This window comes from Nuphar pumila, chromosome 2 (genome assembly GCF_984573655.1).
Source record: "Nuphar pumila chromosome 2, dmNupPumi1.hap1.1, whole genome shotgun sequence".
Lineage (NCBI taxonomy): Eukaryota > Viridiplantae > Streptophyta > Magnoliopsida > Nymphaeales > Nymphaeaceae > Nuphar > Nuphar pumila.
In genome coordinates this window covers 29,136,416-29,154,564 of record NC_143250.1, presented here as the reverse complement: position 1 = coordinate 29,154,564, position 18,149 = coordinate 29,136,416, and the positions used below count along the sequence as shown (strand labels likewise).

At 37.5% G+C, this 18,149-nt stretch overlaps 1 protein-coding gene across 3 annotated transcripts in view; it reads left to right on the top strand.

The window, feature by feature from the left end:
- Positions 1–840: 840 nt before the first annotated feature.
- The window catches only part of LOC149845121 (signal peptide peptidase-like 1), a 38,350-nt gene continuing 21,041 nt past the window's right edge, over positions 841–18,149 (top strand). The window contains exons 1-6 of one of the 3 annotated variants that reach the window (XM_089995525.1): positions 879–1,065; positions 2,019–2,088; positions 2,180–3,001; positions 4,715–4,912; positions 9,131–9,241; positions 10,183–10,393. In XM_089995525.1, the coding sequence (XP_089851651.1) occupies positions 2,204–3,001; positions 4,715–4,912; positions 9,131–9,241; positions 10,183–10,209 (1,134 nt within the window). In that variant the 5' untranslated portion in view covers positions 879–1,065; positions 2,019–2,088; positions 2,180–2,203 and the 3' untranslated portion in view covers positions 10,210–10,393. Of the gene's footprint in view, positions 1,066–2,018; positions 3,002–4,714; positions 4,913–9,130; positions 9,363–10,182; positions 10,394–18,149 lie in introns of those variants that run through there. The other 2 variants (XM_089995526.1, XM_089995527.1) reach the window with 2 other exon arrangements.

The following is an 18,149-nucleotide window of genomic DNA, read 5'->3' as shown; positions in this document are numbered from 1 at the left end:
TGCGTGTCCTATGCCGCATAGTATTACTAGACACGGAGAATAATTGACATTAATTAGGAGATAAAAGGACAAAAAAAGAGAATCGTTTTTAAGAGAATTATAACATTTACATATTTCTTTTTTAGGTGGCAAGGGATATCTTTGGGACTTCTTTTTCAAATTCACCACCAAGAAACCATGCATGCAGACATAAGCCAAATCCTTCATATATAATTTGGGTTGGGTATACATGACCCAAGTCGACTAGATCCGACCCGTTTTTAACAGACCCAGGGATTCAACGTGTTGGGACTTGGGTGTAATGAATGTAGACCCAAACCAGCTTAGACTTGATCCAAACAGTTCCGCATAATGTAAAACTGAACTGACCCAAACCCAAACCCAAACCCAAACCTGTTATATGCTCGGTTTCTCAATCAATTACTTGCTATCAATTTACATATTTAACTACGTCTAGAATGCCAATCATACAGAGACTTGACCTGAAACCCTAGCCTGTTAAGACCCAAACCCGTTAATGCATATGAGCCTATATTTTTCAATCATACCCTAACCAATCTCGGAGCCGAATCAAAATATGGTTCTTATTCATTAAAAACGGGGTTTATTTAAGACCCGGACAATTATATCCAACTCATTACATACCCGAACTCATTAATCCATATGGATCCACATTTTTCAGATACACTCAAACCCGAATCCGTATCCGAATAAGAGTGGGCCGGGTTTAAGTACAATTTTTAAGCCCGATTCGAAATCGAGTTTTGGATGTCCGATCCGATCCGACCCGACACGACCTTACCCAACCCAGTTTCACCCTGGGCCTCACGTTTCCTTGAAAGGGGGAGTCAGTGAGTCACAATGCGGGTGCGGAAGAGAGAGGGTTACTCTTTGTAAGATCTTAGTCCAAACGAGTCCTCCTAAATCTCTCTCTCTCTGAACCTCCGCCGGAAAATTCGGGCCCCCTCTTCTCCATAGCTCGCCGGAGAACAGTTCTTTCTCGACGGATTTCACCCCCATTGATGGAAGCGGCAGCTTCGCCCTTTGTCTTTTGTCGATCTGGAGGTATGAATCGTCGTTTCTCTCTTCATTCAATTCTCTCTATCTACATGAATTTCTTTCTCTTTTTGTCATTTTTCCTTATTCATTTCAATTCGGTAGAGTTTTCGCTATGCGGGAGAAATTTTCCTTGAGGATTGTTCTTGAACTACAATTTTTTAGGGTTTATTGGCGACTATTTTTTTTCATTTTACGATGCAGTGACTTCGCTCTGTTTTTCTTGGATATTAGTGTTTTTTTTTTATCTTTGTTCTTGAAGATTTTTTGGGCTAGGAAACGGTAAAAGTAATGGTCTTTTTTAATTTGTGTTGCTCTTCTTTTGTTTCTGATCTACTTAGCCTTTTTTTTCTTTATTTAGTGGTTTTTTTTTCCTTTTTTTAGTTAGAGAGCAAAGAAACGGTGTGGAAAATCGTGTGCTCGCATGCTAATTTAATTCCGTGATTTTGAAATTCATGTCATGCTTTTTAGATGGATGATTTTGGGTTAGAATTGTTCACTTCTCGCTTGTCCAGATCGAGTAAACCGCAAACATATGACTTTGTTATTTGGAGATTACGGCTTGGCAAGGTCTTCCTTAGCCATCTTTATCTTTACAGTTCTGGCCAGAATTAATCTTTAGTTGGTAGAGCCTGCCTGCATTTGGATGCAAAATTTTAGTTTTGCTATACAAGTTGCAGAAGTTGTATGATACTATGTTATGTTTAGTTCACATGCGGCAGTGTCCTATCAACCAACAAGATACATCAATACTAGATGGTGGTTATGATTGATGCCCATCTGCACGGAGAAAACAACAATTTGTCACTCTTCCATGGAACTTACCCTTCCATTTCCCTGAACTTTTTTTCAAGAGTTTGATGCTGCATCTTTGTGAATTGCATTTTGTTTTATAAGCACAGACACGTCGTTCAAGATTTTGTTCTTAATATATCTTTTTGGTTTTGTTGATCTTTCTATAGGCGAGATGCTGTCAAGAAACGAGTTTCTTTGCAGCAAAAATTCTGGGAAGGAATTGTTGTAGGTCATATGGTATGAAGGGGTAGTTGTGTTTTGGTGAAGTGGGAGCGCTGCTGAAGCTAAGCAAGAAAGATCTGATTTGGTTCATATTTTTTTTGGAAAGTTGTAGGCGTCAGTACGCACAACCATGGAGCCTCTATGGAAACTAGCATATCTATTAGAACCAGCTTCAATAGCACTTGTGTTCACAGCTGTTCTTGTTGCATTTGCCTCTGCTCAACGAGCACTGACTCATGGTAAAGAAATGGAGAGGAACCATGATTTTTCGGAGGCATCAGTTACTTTGGACAAATCACAAGCGCTGATGATTCCACTTGCTAGTTCCTGCAGCCTCTTGTTGATGTTCTACCTCTTCTCTTCTGTTTCACACTTGGTTACAGCTTTCACTGCAATTGCTTCTGCTGTCTCACTCTTCTTTTGCTTGTCACCATATGCATTATATCTCAAGGCACAGTTTGGTTTGATGGACCCCTTCATATCTCGTTGCTGTTCACGTTCTTTTACAAGAACACGAGGGATACTTGTCTTAGTAAGCTCGGGTATAGTTTTTGCTTGGCTCATTTCTGGGCACTGGCTACTGAACAATGTCTTGGGCATTTCAATATGCATTGCTTTTGTCAGCCATGTTAGGCTGCCTAATATTAAAGTTTGTGCTCTGCTTCTTGTATGTCTGTTCGTTTATGACATATTCTGGGTATTCTTTTCTGAGATGTTCTTTGGGGCCAACGTCATGGTATCTGTAGCAACCCAGCAGGCCTCAAATCCTGTTCATACAGTTGCAGATAGTTTAAGTTTACCAGGGCTGCAGTTGATAGCCAAGAAACTGGAGATGCCTGTCAAGATTGTTTTTCCTAGGAACTTGATGGGTGGAGTTGTTCCTGGTAGTAATGCTATGGAGTTCATGATGCTTGGCCTTGGTGACATGGTACACTCTTTTCCTGCTACTTCAGTGAGGTGTTTAATGTCTGAAATGTTTATTGCTCCATAACAGCACAAGCTTGGGAGATGCATGTCGCTTCTATGCCTGTGTTTTTGAATCTTAACATAATTATGGAATTTGTTTGACTTGTTTATCCATCTATTTGGCCTCATCCGCGTTTTTGTTTTTCCAAACATGCTTCTCATTGATATTGGTAGTACCTATAAGCTGCGAATTATTTGCATTGCAAAATTTAATGTGGAAGCATGTCATTGTTTCTCTATATTGCCTGAAACTTGGTATCCTTGATCTCCAAATCACTCTTCCTTTGTAAAACATATTTAATCATAGTAGGAAGGGCACATGTCCATGAAATCGTAGTAACATGAACTCATAGCTAACTACTTCAATCCATCAGAGAATTATTCACATGCTAATTATTCTCTCATGCAATATTATAATTATATGGTGTGCAATGCCCCTTGCATTTTCTCGTTTCTTGAAACCATGATTTCTGGAACCTCCTAAAAGGAAGTTCTTGATTTTACACTAAAGTTCTGTCTTTCCAGTCAATTTCATCTTTTTTAGATAGCCAGCAACATCAGCTTTCTTATTCCTTGTGGTGTATCGATTGTCTTTTCTTCTATTTTCTCCTCCCTTTTTGGGATTTCTGGGGTTAACTTAAAAGTCTTTTTGCAGAAGATAGTTATGAGAAAGGACAAAGCTGATTTTAGAAAAAAAAATAGATGAAATATCATTTCAATGAAATAATTTCATGATTTCTGATTCTGATAAGATTTCAAGAGCAGAAGAATATTTTCTACTTAACACAAAATGCTTTCAAATTCTATGTTTTCTTTTTCTTCTGTTTCTAAATTCTATGCGTATGTAGTGACTAGCTCTCCATATGTATCTGTATAAACAAATGTTGTGTATACACATGCACAAATGGTGTTACTAAACAAATACTAGTGAAATTGCTTTTCCTGTTCCATGCACATTAGACAAGCTGTGGTACTGGTCCTGGATGTTGACACAGATCTTTTTACTATAACTCTGACATACACATTTGCATATGTACTATGGATCCTGTCCCCAAGTGTTTGCTTCTGTGCAAAACTTTTGTTTTTGTGGCCTTGGTCCTGACATTTTTACTTATTTTTTAGTGATTCTGGTGTCTACACTTTGGAAATGTGCTATATGGTAATTGTAGGAGACGAACATTTGAGAAGAAATAGGTTTAATTCATTGCTGCCTATTTCTTTCTACGGATGGGTCTTCAACCTTGTGAGTGCATGGGTTCATTGTCTTATGTGTGTTCTTCTCTCCTAAGGCTATCACAATTGTTTTTCTGATAACTTGCTTGATTAACAATTTAACCATTATTCTTGTGTTTAGTGTAAACAAAAGGCTGTTTGTCTTTTCATCTTAACCTCATAAGTGAGATATGCCTTTTATGTATTATGGTGCATGGATGAGACCTTGAGCATAATATATTGGAGCTCAATGTGTGAATTGTTGAGAAGAATAAATTGGCAAGACATTATTCTTCTATTACTTTCATGTTATTCAGTTATTTGCATTTTGAGCAGCTGTTGTTGGTCTCCTGTCTGTGTTATTCATTTTAGTATCGGAAGGTCTTGAATTTTCCTGATTTGTTCTTGGATTCAGCATTTTTTTCATACTTACCTGAGGTAGTTTAGTTTATCCCTTTCACAGGCTATTCCAGGCATGCTTCTAGCATTGGTTTTGTGTTTCGATCATCGGAAAAGGGATTCTGGCAGTCTTGTAGAAACCAGTTATGTCAAACGACGCAAATACATATGGTATGCCCTTTCAGGGTATGCGATCGGACTTGTCGGTGCTTTAGCTGCTGGAATTTTGACAAGGTCTCCTCAGCCTGCACTTTTGTATTTGGTACGGATTCTTTATCTTTTCCTTTGTATATAATATACTATTACATATAACAAATGAAGCTTATGCTTCCAAGGGATAGAGGAGCTAAACTCTGATTTTTTTAAAACTGAATGATGTTGCTATAATTGGTTGTGTTGGCTTCATATTGAACAATTTACATGTCTTCCCCAAAAATGATCTGAGGAGGCATGTGAAAGGTGGTTATTTTGATCATGTTTCTGTTGACAGTGTTGGTTTACTGTCCCAGTATGTAGGCATTACAAACATATACGGTATGGCATAACCAGAAGGCATTTTTCAGGTCTATAGGTAAAAAGGAGACTTAGGGTACGTTTGCTTGCATCTCATATGATTCAAATAACACGTGGTTCCATTCCATATGATTTAAAAATCATATAATTCCAAATCACAAGGTGAACAATGTGATTTAAAATTATATGAGAAGTAAAATGGTCCCAAATGTGTTTTCAAATCTCACTTGCTTCATTTTCTCATGCTTGATTGCATGTGAAAAATGCAAATGAGAATCAATCTCACCATTGTGAGATAGTTTGGGGCCAAGCAGACCTGCACTTAGTTGTATATTTTGTTTCAGGGCAGTTTTGTTTTTATATGAATACTACCAGGAGCAAGGCATAACATTGAAGCCAGCCACTATAATTCAACAATGGGTGCATGATTTTATGGATAGATTCAAATAATTTCAATTTTAACCATGAAAATTTTGAGGCTCAAACACTAAGGGCACATTTGCTTGCATCTCATATGATTCAAAAACACTTGGTGGACAATGTTGAGAAATGTATCATGTATGTTGGGTAATACGCATGTGTATTCACATTATTTATAAGATCATTCTTGTCCTTTTTCTGTAAAGTAGTAGTAGATACAAAGCCAGATAGTCATTTTAGATTATTTTTGGCTCTTTAACTTACTCTTTAAATGTCAGCTAATTATCAGAAGTGGATCAGTCCTGGTTTCTTAATAATATGTTAGCCAAGTCATTACTTAATAAACGATCATTATGAGTTAGACTCAACAAAAATTGATTAATTTTTTCTCCTGTTGTTATGCTTATTGTTTTCTATAGGTATCCGAAATACGCTATCACCTGGGTACGGGTACAGGTGCGGGTATGGGTACGGAGGGTACGACATGGCAATTCTAAAAAATGTGGGTACAAAGACACGGCTAAATATATACTGAAAAATATATATTATATATCTAAAATATATACTATATATTGAAAATATAATATAGGACATGGCAAATGCCGGGTCTAGGTACCAGTATCCCTATGTCACAGGGACTCGGCTAATAGGCCGCCGCACCCTCATGGACGTGACGCGGGTGTCGCACCAGGTGCGGTAAAAAAACCCTGGGTGCGGGTCATTTTTGTTCAATCTTTTTTTCTTTTTTTATGTCGATGAAAGGCAGGGAAGAGGAGAAGAAGAAGAGAGAGACAGAGAAAAAGAGGAGAAACGAAAAAAGAGAGGTAGCTTCTTCTTTACTTATTCACAGAGGGAGAGAGATGGTGGTGGGATGAGGGTTACGAAGAGAGAAGAATAGAGGAAGAGAGGGGTGGTGGGTGAGGGTTACGAAGAGAGAGAGAGAGAGAGAGAGAGAGAGAGAGAGAGAGGCGGTGGGGTGAGGTTACCTAGAGAGAGAGAGGTGTGGGGGTTACGAAGAGAGGGAGCGAGAGGCAGTGGGGTGGGTTTACTGAGTGGGAGAGAGAGGCGGTGGGGTGGGTTACCAAAAGAGAGATATGTAGGGGTGGGGGTTACGGAGAGAGGGAGAGAGAGAGGCGATAGGGAGGAGTTAGGGGTGTCAACGGGTCGGGTTTACTCGGACCCGACCCAGACCAAACCCTATACGGTTTGGGTATGGTGACAAATAAAAGACCTAGGTCCAGATCCGAAGGTCTGGTTAATACATGGATCTGGGTATAGTTTTTGAAATTTTATATTAGACACGGACCCAACCCGAGTTTCGATTAAGACCCGCAATTTTTCAATGTAAAAATGATAAAAAATATTATTTTATTGGGTATGGTCCGGGTTTGGTTCATGTAGTTCTTATCAGGTTTGGATATAGTTTCTCTTATAGTAGACTGGATTAGACCTGGATCCAAATCCGATACCATGCCCAAAAATCTGGTCCAAGTCTGGTTCCACCTGGGTCCGAACCAAACCCGACCCGTTGACACCCCTAGGTGGAGTTAATAAGAGAGAGAAAAGAGGGGTTTGGGTCTGAATCTAGATCCATATTTGATCTAGACCCAAACTCTCTCTCTCTCTCTCTCTCTCTCTCTATATATATATATATATATATATATATATATATCCTCCTGCACCCAAGTTTTTTTAAAGTGCTGCATCGCCACACGCACACCCGCACCTATGTGACATAGCAGTATCCATGTTGACACGTGTCGACGCAGGTACGCCACTCTAAGTGCCGTGTCGTGGTAACATAGAAAATACATTTACAAGAACTAAAAAATTAATTTTTTTAATCAATGTAAATAGGTGACTTCATTCATGATGTACATTTCAAGGCCTCACTCCTTTAGGTATTTATTCACTTGCTTCCTGTCATCATGATGGGTGTTGCCTGCGGAAGTTCTAGCTAACATAGTTTCTTTTCTGTAATGTATGTATTCTTTTTTGCAAGGCTAAGCCTTATTTTTATCTTTCACAAATGATTAATAAGTGAAGAAAATAGCTATAAAACAAACAGATATTTTCAGCTTAGTACAGTGGAATACTGTAATCTTTGTATCCTACCAAGTTATCGATTTTGCATGGTTAAACTCCTTTATAGCCGGTTTACTTTAACATGGCCTGGAAGAAATGTTTGTAATTTCTTTGGTAGTCAATTGTGTAATTTCCTTTGGGGTAGTGCATTAGTTGCCTCTTGGGCAGCCATGTGGAAAGAGAAGAATGTAGCTTGAGATGCATTTGGGGAACTTACAGTATATGGTCTATGCAAAGTGAGATTATATTTAATCTCTTATCAAGTTGGATGTGTTTGGACCACTAATGGGTTGGATATATCATGTGGAAAGCTGGTTTTCATGGATGTCCTCTTTTAAGGTTTTTTGCAAATTGGTCTCTGCCTTAGAGATGATTTGCAAAATAGTCCCTGCCTTATGCCATTTTGCAAATCGGTCCCTGCTTTTTCATTAACCTTTGCAAATCAGTCCTTGAGGTTAACAGATGTTAGCTTTCCTGACGGTAACTGTTAAAGGGTAGATAAATTGATGGTTCTGCCCTTGTAGGAGGACCAATTTGCAAAATGTGAATAAGGTAGGTACTAATTTGTAAAAAGTTAACACACACAACTATTTGATGAAGGGCATTTTGGTGACCAGTTAACTGTGGTCAAACTAACAGCTGTTGACAGAAGGACCAATTTGTAATAACGGTGAGAAAGGCGAGGGCTGATTTGCAAAATGACATAAGGTAGGGGCTATTCTTGCAAATCTGCTGTAAGGTGGGGACCAATTTGCAAAAAGCCCTCTTTTATTGTGTTTGCTTACTTTTTTACCCATGTACTTCCTGCTCTAATTTTGTACTTTAAGAAATTTTGCTTCTTGATCTGCAAAAAAAAAAGGCTTCAGCTATTCAATGTTAAAAATTGTAGGCTTCTGTATGACTTGGGATTGGAAACTTAAACTTCCCAAATCAGTATTTTTTTAAATAATAAATCAGTTGAGTTTCATGGCCCATGAGGTGGCCTAGGTAGTCATGAACAGAGTTACCGGAAGCGCCTAGGTAAAAGGGGAAGCACGCTTCGGAAGCACGCTTCGGAAGCACGAAACGTCGTGCTTCTGAAGCGTGCGGGGAAGTGCCACTTTTAAATGGGAAGCATGCTTCCCATCACGCTTCCCCTGCGCTTCCCCAACGCTTCCCCAATTTTTTCAATTTTTTGTATTTTTATTTTTTTTCGCTTCCCCCTCGCTTCCTAGGTCGCTTCCGGTTCGCTTCCGAGATGATTCCCGACTCGCTCTTAAGTGGTCCCACACTTCCCGCTTCCTAAAATTTTGAAAGTGCCTCGCTTCCCGCTCCCGCTTCCTCAACTGGCAACCATGGTCATGAACATCTTAGACTTAATGATGAATTATTTTACTTCTATTTTGTGCTTGATGAGAATGATGAAGATTATTCTGATTTTATTTACACAAGGATATAGTGCTTATTATTTCCGTGAATGCAGGTACCATCGACATTAGGACCCATTGTATTTATTTCATGGATCAGAAAAGAGCTTGTAGAACTATGGGAAGGGCCTGGGCCTATTGCGAGCGATAAGGCTCGTTTAACAGAGGTTTGACCTATTTCTTTAGCTGAGCAATATCTATACATGTAAATTTTCTGAGATTATTGTCAAAAGAATGAACGGTAACACTTTTATTTCAAATTTAAAAAACTAGCTGGTATTTCCATTGTCTTTGCCATTTTGCCATCATGGTTGTACTTTACAATTCTATCCTTTACTTGAAGCTTTTGTTCTACTGCTGCATGTGTAGACAAGACCTAGGATCTTGTTCAATCCAATACCTGCCATAATACAATCTGGAAGCGGAAAAAAATCTCATAGGAAAAAAAACTTCTGCCTATGAGAAGTTCTCATATAAGAACGGTTTTTATGAAAAAATATTCTCTTGTTTGTGTGACATGAGAAAAATCAGTTTGCAGAAATGTTACGCTCTTTGATTAGGGTGAGGGCTGCCCTCAAAACTGAAAATTGTTGATAGGAAATTTTTGGGCAAAATAGACATTTTCTTTTCAAAAATTTTATATTGTTTGGAACGAATGCAAAAGTTGCCACCTTTTTTTTACTTGCATTTTTCCTACCATTTTCTCGCTTCCAAGGGTACCCAAAGATCATGCAGAAATAATTGGAAGCGAGAAAATGGCAAGTGGGAAAGAAAAAGTGGCAATTTTTTCATGCGCTGCAAACAATAGGAATTTTTTGAAAAAAAAAATCTATTTTTCCCTGATTTTGATAGGAAAAAGTTCTCCATCTCTGGAGATGGAGAAAATTTTCCTGTAAAAAAATTTCAGTTTTGAGGGCAGCCCTTACCCTAATCAAAACACTTTTAACATCTTTCCAACCTGATTTTCTCATGTCACACAAACAAGAGAATATTTTTGATAAACAAAAGTACTCATGTGAGAACTTCTCATAGCCAAATTTTTCTTTTTTGATGAGATTTTTTCTTGCTTTCAAACGTGTGGTTCATCTCATGAAGATCCTATGTCCAGGAATCGTCACTCACTTGTTCAACATGAGAAGGGAAGGAGAAGAAGACCCTTTATTTGTCATGTTATAGCCAAAGAGGTTGCAAGATTCATGTGGAGATTACAACTCTCATGATTAGCAACTGTCTCTGCTATTTTCAAGGATTGGATTTGGACGTCCTTTTTTCCTTCAATCACAAGTTTGTTGCAAGTCTCCTTAATTTTAGTTCTTGATTTATCTAGAGAGTTATGGTTGCTATTGGTTTCCGCACCTGTTGCACCCCTTAATTGATTGAACTCCTTAATCGGCTTGTGCTGGACAAACTGATCCTCATTAGGAAACTGCATCTATTTGATCTTGTTTGGATTCTTTTGGCTCACCTCTGATCGTCTAATTTTATCTGGAAACTTGGGTAACATGGTTCAAATCTTTCCGGAGATTATTTTGTCCAAGCTGCTGATTATTGGGTCTTAACTTGAAACAAAGCTTTACTTTAAAAAATAACTCAAACTTTTATTACGCTGCTAGTATGGCTTGGTCTCTGATCCTAGGGGTGGTTTCAAAAAAAAAGGGGAAGGTAAGGTGGTGGGAGTATTTTAAAGTGAAGAGTAAGCCTTGCAGCGTGGACTTGTATACATCGAACAAGAAAATTAAAGTTCAGTTTAAATCTGTAAAATAAATTCACATTGAAAAACAAGTAAAACCACATAAATGACATTATCACGAGACAAATAAAGTTGAACTATGTAGAGCGGTACACCTCTTGGAACATCATTCTCATGTGTCAAACTTGACCAAGAATCTCGATGGAATCATCGTGCCCTTGTACACCCATTGGTATATCTTTTGAGTTACATTAAGCCAGTTTGATCAGCTGTTCAGGTTTGTGATCAACCTTTAGAGTATGTTTGAATGGCGGGATGGGTGTGTCTTGCCGTTGTTGGGCCCACATCCTGCATCCAATTCAGACACAATTGTAGCAGTATCATGGATATCAGGACGAGTGTGTCTCTCCATTGGTGTGCCCACATCTTGCATCAAACACACACAATTGTGGCAGCATCCTGGATGGGTGGACGAGTGGATCCCGCCCATTGGTGAACTCACATCCTGCATAGAACATGAACACAATTGTAGCAGCATTCTGGATCCAACAGTTCAGGACAATTTGTTCTGGACTGTGGTGTCCAGGGTGTCAAATGCACCCTTATGGGGCGTCTACCTTGCAAGGTAACATTCTCCGCACAGGACACACACAAAGTGTTCCACGTCACTGGATTTTAATTCCGTGATAAATGAGAGAGAGAGAGAGAGAGAGAGAGAGAGAGAGGTTTTGGGGAGGGTGTGGAATAAAAAAATCAACGGGAAAGTAGGGGTTTTTTAAACAAAAAAAAAAGTTCTTCCTGATCTCTATGGGGAACACGCCTCCTGAAAATGGTGCCTCATAAAAAAGACAGGCACCATCTTTGTGGCATGCAAATGGCCCCTTTATGATAGTCATAAGTGTGTTAGTATTTGTCTTCATAAGTGTGGCCTGCTTACATCATTCTCAAGACTTCAGGAGGAACTTAGAAGTTTTGAGCTCCTTTGTATTTTTGTGATGTGATCGCCATGGTACTAGTGGAGTTTCTCCTTCACCTCCTCTTCGTTTTCTACTTCTTGAATAGCCAGCGAGAGGGATGTGCCTTAGTTTGATTCAAACCAAAGAGCTCTTGTTTAGGTTAGTAAGCCCAGCCACTCAGTTTAACCTCATGCCTTGCTATGTGCAGTTAGCAGCATGGCATTACCGGTTCCAATTGGAAATCATCTATTCCTCCAACATGTATGTCAAATTTTAGTGAAGTGCACGTGAGGTAGTATTTTGGCAAGTATGGCTCCGAACTCAGCTTTGCTCAGGTCGTTAAGAGCCATCTCGTGCTTTATTTATTAGATACAGGCTCATTACGAGCTTGGGCTCAAATCATGAACTCAAGTCCAAGATTGGGTTTGGCCTAAATAAGCACAAGCTTGAACTTCTCATACTTGGATTGGATGGTTGTGCTTGTTTACTAACCCCAGCATCATGTACTGTTATGGATCAGGATCGGCACCATGGATCATGTTGTGCTTGTTTACTAACCCTAGAATCATGCGCTGCATCTGTGTTTGGCCAGACTTGGATCAAGTCCAGGACGTGGCATGGAGACGGCTGGGTAACATAAGCCCAAACAGATCAAAGAAAAATGCATTCAAATGAGTAGAGCTTAACGAAACTCGTCTCAAATCCTTGTTTGTACCGTATGGAAAAAAAATCCTTGTTTGTAGAAAATGCAGTCCAGGTCCAAGGGCCACGTAGCAATTGGACCCAAAATTAAGCAACTCTTCTCAAAATATAAAGAGTGTTGGTTGGAATCTCATTTTAAGCATTCTTTTGGTTCCAGAGTGTCCAGCTGCAAGAGTACCACGAGCAAGGTGCTCTTTCTCCCTTTTCTGCCCCAATTAGCTTATCAAACATGTTCTAGATTCAGATAACTTAACTATTGTATATTGGTATTGTTAAGGAGTTGGATCCAGATCTGAATCCATCAAATAAGTGAAGACCATCTATTATGGAGAGTCTTAACGTGAAGAAGACTTTGAGACGAGTTTCCCATTATCACATGACATGAAGAAAGAAAGTTTCTCATTTTCAAAGTTTCTAACGTTAACGTAAAGAGAGTTTCCATCTTTCATGAGAAGATAGTTCACTTGTCCTAACTTTTATCTAAAGAGAAAAGTTAGAAGATACTTTTCCTTAATGAGAGACCTGTAAACTTTTCATTGAACTCTCTATATAATAATAGTACGACACTGAAAACGTGTGAGAGAAAGAGTCTTCTTCAACCATGAACGTAGGCATTCAAGTGCCGAACCACGTTAAATCAGTATTCATTGATTGTGATTGTGTGTGGTTGATTTGAGGGACGTGTGAGCTTTATCAGGGTGTTAATACCATTTACATGGTATAAGAGCTGGTGATCCTTCACTGCAAAAGTTGGTGTTATTCGTTGCTGGTGGATCTAGGCTTGCATCTATTCAGCACGTCGTCCCAGAGTACAAGCACTCAGTCCATTGTGCCAAACATTATCTCGTCCAATGTAATCACCCAGTGGAACGCCTTCTCAAGTTTGGTTTCGATCATGTTGGATCAAACCAACTAGCTCTCAAATTGAATCTGTTAGGATCTCTTGAAATATGTAGATGGAATATCAATCCCACAACATCAATTCAACGAGCAAGGTAATTCCTCTATCCATAATCCAGATCGTATCTCCTTTGGAAGAGAGCCGACCAGCTCACTCTTAGCTAGATCAAGGCCATAATTTTTGAGCTGATTTCAGGCCAACTAATTCATCACACCACAACAAGAGATGCCACGGTTGCTCTTGAGAAACACTCCTCTCAATCTAGTCTTTGAATCCATCAACTTAAGAAGGATTTACAATGTGCCAGAATTTAAGATAAGTCTATGATTGATTATTTGATTCATGTTAAATTCATATCGGATTCACTGTGTTGTTAGTGATGAAGTTCAAGATCAAGATCTAGGTTTATATACTCTTAATGGTCTTTCTATTGAGTATGAGTCTTTTATCACTACTATCTTCATTCGTGATAAGCTTCTTACGTTCTTTGATCTTTTTGATATGTTAATTAATCATGACAAGAAATTGCAATTATTAAATAAGCAATCTCAGAACTTGGAATCTGTGTCCACTGCATTCTTTGCATAGAGACATAGGGGATATGGTAATAATAATAATTTTAAAAGACATGAAAGAGGTAGAGGGTTAGAGAGAGATTTTAATAACCCAAGAAATAACTTTGATCAAGGTTCAAGTTCAGGTAGTCAAAATGAAGGAAACCAAGTGATTTGTCAGTATTGTAAATGCAAGAATCATAGTGTGTCTGTTCTATGATATTCCCAAGGCCTTTGCTACCATGAATTCACCTCAATAATCTTGTTGGTACCTGGACACTGGGGCCAACCATCATATGACATCCAAAGATCAGCCAATGCAGGCAAAAACTGAATATCAAGGAGCCGAGTTGGTCTTAGTGGGCAAATGGATCTAACCTTCCCATAGCCAATTATGGTAATATCCTTCTTAAAGTTCATGGAAATTCATTTATTTTAAAAATTGTCCTTCATGTTCTTATGATCAAAAGAAATCTTCTCTAGGTTGCAAAGTTTACCAAAGACAACAATTGTATGTTTGAATTCTATTCTCAGGAATTTGTTGTTAAGGATTTGCAAAAAAAAAAATTCTTCAAAAATGATCGAGTAAAGGTGGGCTTTACTAGTGGGCATTTGACAATGATAATAACAGATCAAGGAGTGGAGAAGCTCACATGGCTAGCAAAGAGTTAGGAGAAACTGCTAGTGTATAGCATCTTTGTTTGGAACATTTAGGAAATAAAACTCTTGATTCGTTAATTAAAACCATATCTATTGATTGTGAGGAACAAAGTTTAAATTTATGTTTCAATTTCTTAGTTGGTAATAACATCTTTGTTTGGAACATTTAGGAAATAAAACTCTTGATTTGTTAATTCAAATCAGATCTATTGATTGTGATGAACAAAGTTTAAATTTATGTTTCAGTTTCTTAGTTGGTAAAATGCATCATTTGCCATTTGAGATTTCTGATTTCAAAGCTTTTATTTCTCTTGAATTAGTGCATGCTGACTTATGGGGGTCAGCTCCATGTGCTTCTAGAAAAAGTTTTAAGTATTATATGCTGCTTGTTGATGATTTCTCTAAGTTCTTGTTGATCTTTCCTTTATTGAGAAAGTCTAACACATTAAGATGTTTTAAATTTTTCAAAGCTATTGTTAAAAAATAGTTGGGCCCATGAAATTAAAAAATTTCAAGGTGATAGTGGAGGATAGTTTGTTACTCATGTTTTTAATACCTTTTTTAATAAGCATGAAATAAAGAGATGACTTTCATGCCCACATACCCCATAACAAAATGGGGTTATAGAGCGAAAGCATAGACGTGGTTGAGACTGGTCTAACCATGCTCATGCATGCTTTTATGAAATATTCTTTTTGGGTTGATGCTTTTAGAATTGTTGTTCACATTATAAATCACTTACCCAACACGAACTTGGAAAATAAATCTTCGTTTGAACTTTTGTTTCAACGACTTCCAACTTATGATTATATGAAAATATTTAGTTGCAAATGCTATCCTCATCTTGTGCCATATAATGCGTCTAAGTTTGCTCCAAAGATTAGAGCATGTGTCTTCATTGGCTATGAGACTTGTCATAATGGATTTTTATATTATGATCTTATCTCAAAAATATTTTTTTATCTCAAGACATGTGTTTGATGAGAGTACTTTCTTGTAAAGGGCACCAATGTACCCACTGTTAGCAATGATGTTTCTCAATGGCTAAAAAATTCAGGTATGATCAATCCCATTATTTCCATAATTGTTCCTTCTGCAATTGGTCTAGGGTATATGTTTATTGCAAATCCTTTAAACAACCCCTTGGAGCCTGTTGTTAGTATTCAACCTGACCCAAGTCAACAACTTGAAAATGAAGAATGTCATGTTGAGTCCCACTAAATTCGATCCAACAGTGACCTACTAACTGAGTAATCTCAAACTAAATTTGGATCCTATGAAAATATCATAAGAACCGATCAGACGTCTAGACTAAACCTTGTTGTAGACTTGTCAAACCAATAACATGTTCAAACCCATCATATGGTTACTAGATCCCAAGATGGGACTAGGCAACTCAAGACCTTTATTGCTCATAAGTACCCAATTACTCTTCTAAGTAAAATCACTCCTGATGAAGAAGAACCTAATACATATGGCCACGTCAGATCTGATCCTAAGTGAGAATTGGCCATGAGAGATGAAATTCAAGCTCTTCACAAGAATCAAATTTGTCCATTGATGCCTCCTAAAGAAGGTGTTAATATAGTAGGATGCAAATGGATATATAAAATAAAGAGACATGCAAATGAAATCTAGACTTGTTGCTAAGCGTTACAATCAACAAGAGGGGATAGATTATTTTTAGTGGTAAAGCTCACAATGATTAGAACAATGCTCTCCATTGTTGTAAGCCATAATTAGGTTACGCATCAGTTAGATGTCAATAATGCATTTTTACATAGATTTTTAAAAGATAAAGTTTATATGATACAACCTCCTAGTTTTAAAGATCCTAAATTTTCTAAATATGTTTGTCGTTTAAATAGAACTCTCTATAACTTAAACAAGCCCCAAGAGCTTGGTTTGAAAGATTGAAAATTTATCTTGTTTGTAGTGATTTTGTTGAATCAAGAGCTGACACTTTGCTTTTCATTAAAAATAATAAAAATTCTCTTGTTTATGTATCAGTGTATGTATATGATATCATTGTTATAGAAAATTCTTCATAATAAGTGTATAAGATAATTCATGAGTTTGGTCAGGAATTTTCTATAAAAGATCTAGGCTCATTACACTTCTTCCCGGACATAGAAGTAAAGTCAACTTCAAAAAGAATATGTTTGTTGCAAAGAAAATATATCTATGATTACTAGCAAAGTCACAAATGGTTCATTCCAAACTCATGGTTACACCAGCTACGCCTAATGTGGTTCTATCGAAATATGAGGGAGAATTGCTTGATGATTCTACCAACTATCGAGGTTTTGAGGGAGAATTGCTTGACGATTCTACCAACTATCGAGGTTTTGTCTGAGGTCTTCAATATGTTACATTGACAAGACCAACTATTGCTTTTGTTGTAAACAAAGTGTGACAATTCATGCATCAACCTACATAGGAGCATTGGACTCATGTCAAAAGAATTTTAAGATATTTGAAGGAGACTGTCAATTATGGCTTCAATATCAGAAAATCTCAATCACTTGGTCTCTCAGTCTACCCTAATACAAATTGGGTAGGTTTCCCTTCTGACATAAGATTTACTAGAGGATATCTAACTATGTTGGGTCCCAATATTCTATCCTAGAGCTCCAGTAAACAACATATTATGGAAAAATCCAATACTGAAGCTAAATACAAAGCTCTAGCAGGAGAAATTTCTGAGTTGATGTGGTTAAAGATGTTGTTAGCTGAGTTAGGAGTCAAGTTAAAACAGGTTTTGACTCTATAGTGTGACAATTTGGGTGCTATATATTTGGTTGCAAATCCAGTATTTCATTCTTGCACAAAGCACATAAAGATAGACTTTCATTTTGTTCATGAAAAAGTTGCCAATAGAGAAATTGATATAAAATTTATTTGATCAGAAGAGCAATTGGCCGATATTTTTACCAAATATGTTATGGAGCCAAGGTTTTGCTTATTAAGAAGCAAGCTCAATCTCCATGATATGCAGGTTGACTTGAGGGGTCGTGTTAAGGAGTTGAATCTAGATCTAGATCCATCAAATTAGTAAAGATCATCTATTATGGAGATCCCTAACATGAAGAGTTTGAGAAGAGTTTCTCATTATCGCATGACATGAAGAAATACAAAAGTTTCTTTTTTTCAAAGTTTTCATCTTTCACGTGAAGAGTTTTCATCTTTCATTAGAATGAAGTTTTCACTTATTAGGAAACTAACTTTTATCTAAAGAGAAAAGTTAGAATATACTTTTATGCTTTTCCCTAATGAGAGACCATGTCTATATAAACTTTTCATTGAACTCTCTATATGTAATAATAGGACTCATTAAGTGATTGATTCAATCCATCACATAATCAACAAAAATCATCACTATAAGTCATAGTGACGGCTTAGTGTTCGACACTATAAGTTTCATGACTATTACTTATAGTGACTACTTGGAACTGTCACTAATCCCTTGTATGACTATCACTATAGGTCCACACAAGTGATATCCTTCATGAGTATTGGTGATGGCTTCGTCGTTGTCACAAATACATGTTTAGTGATAGCTTGAGCCATCACTATTCATGTCTCTAATTCTTTATTAGGCACTTATAGTGA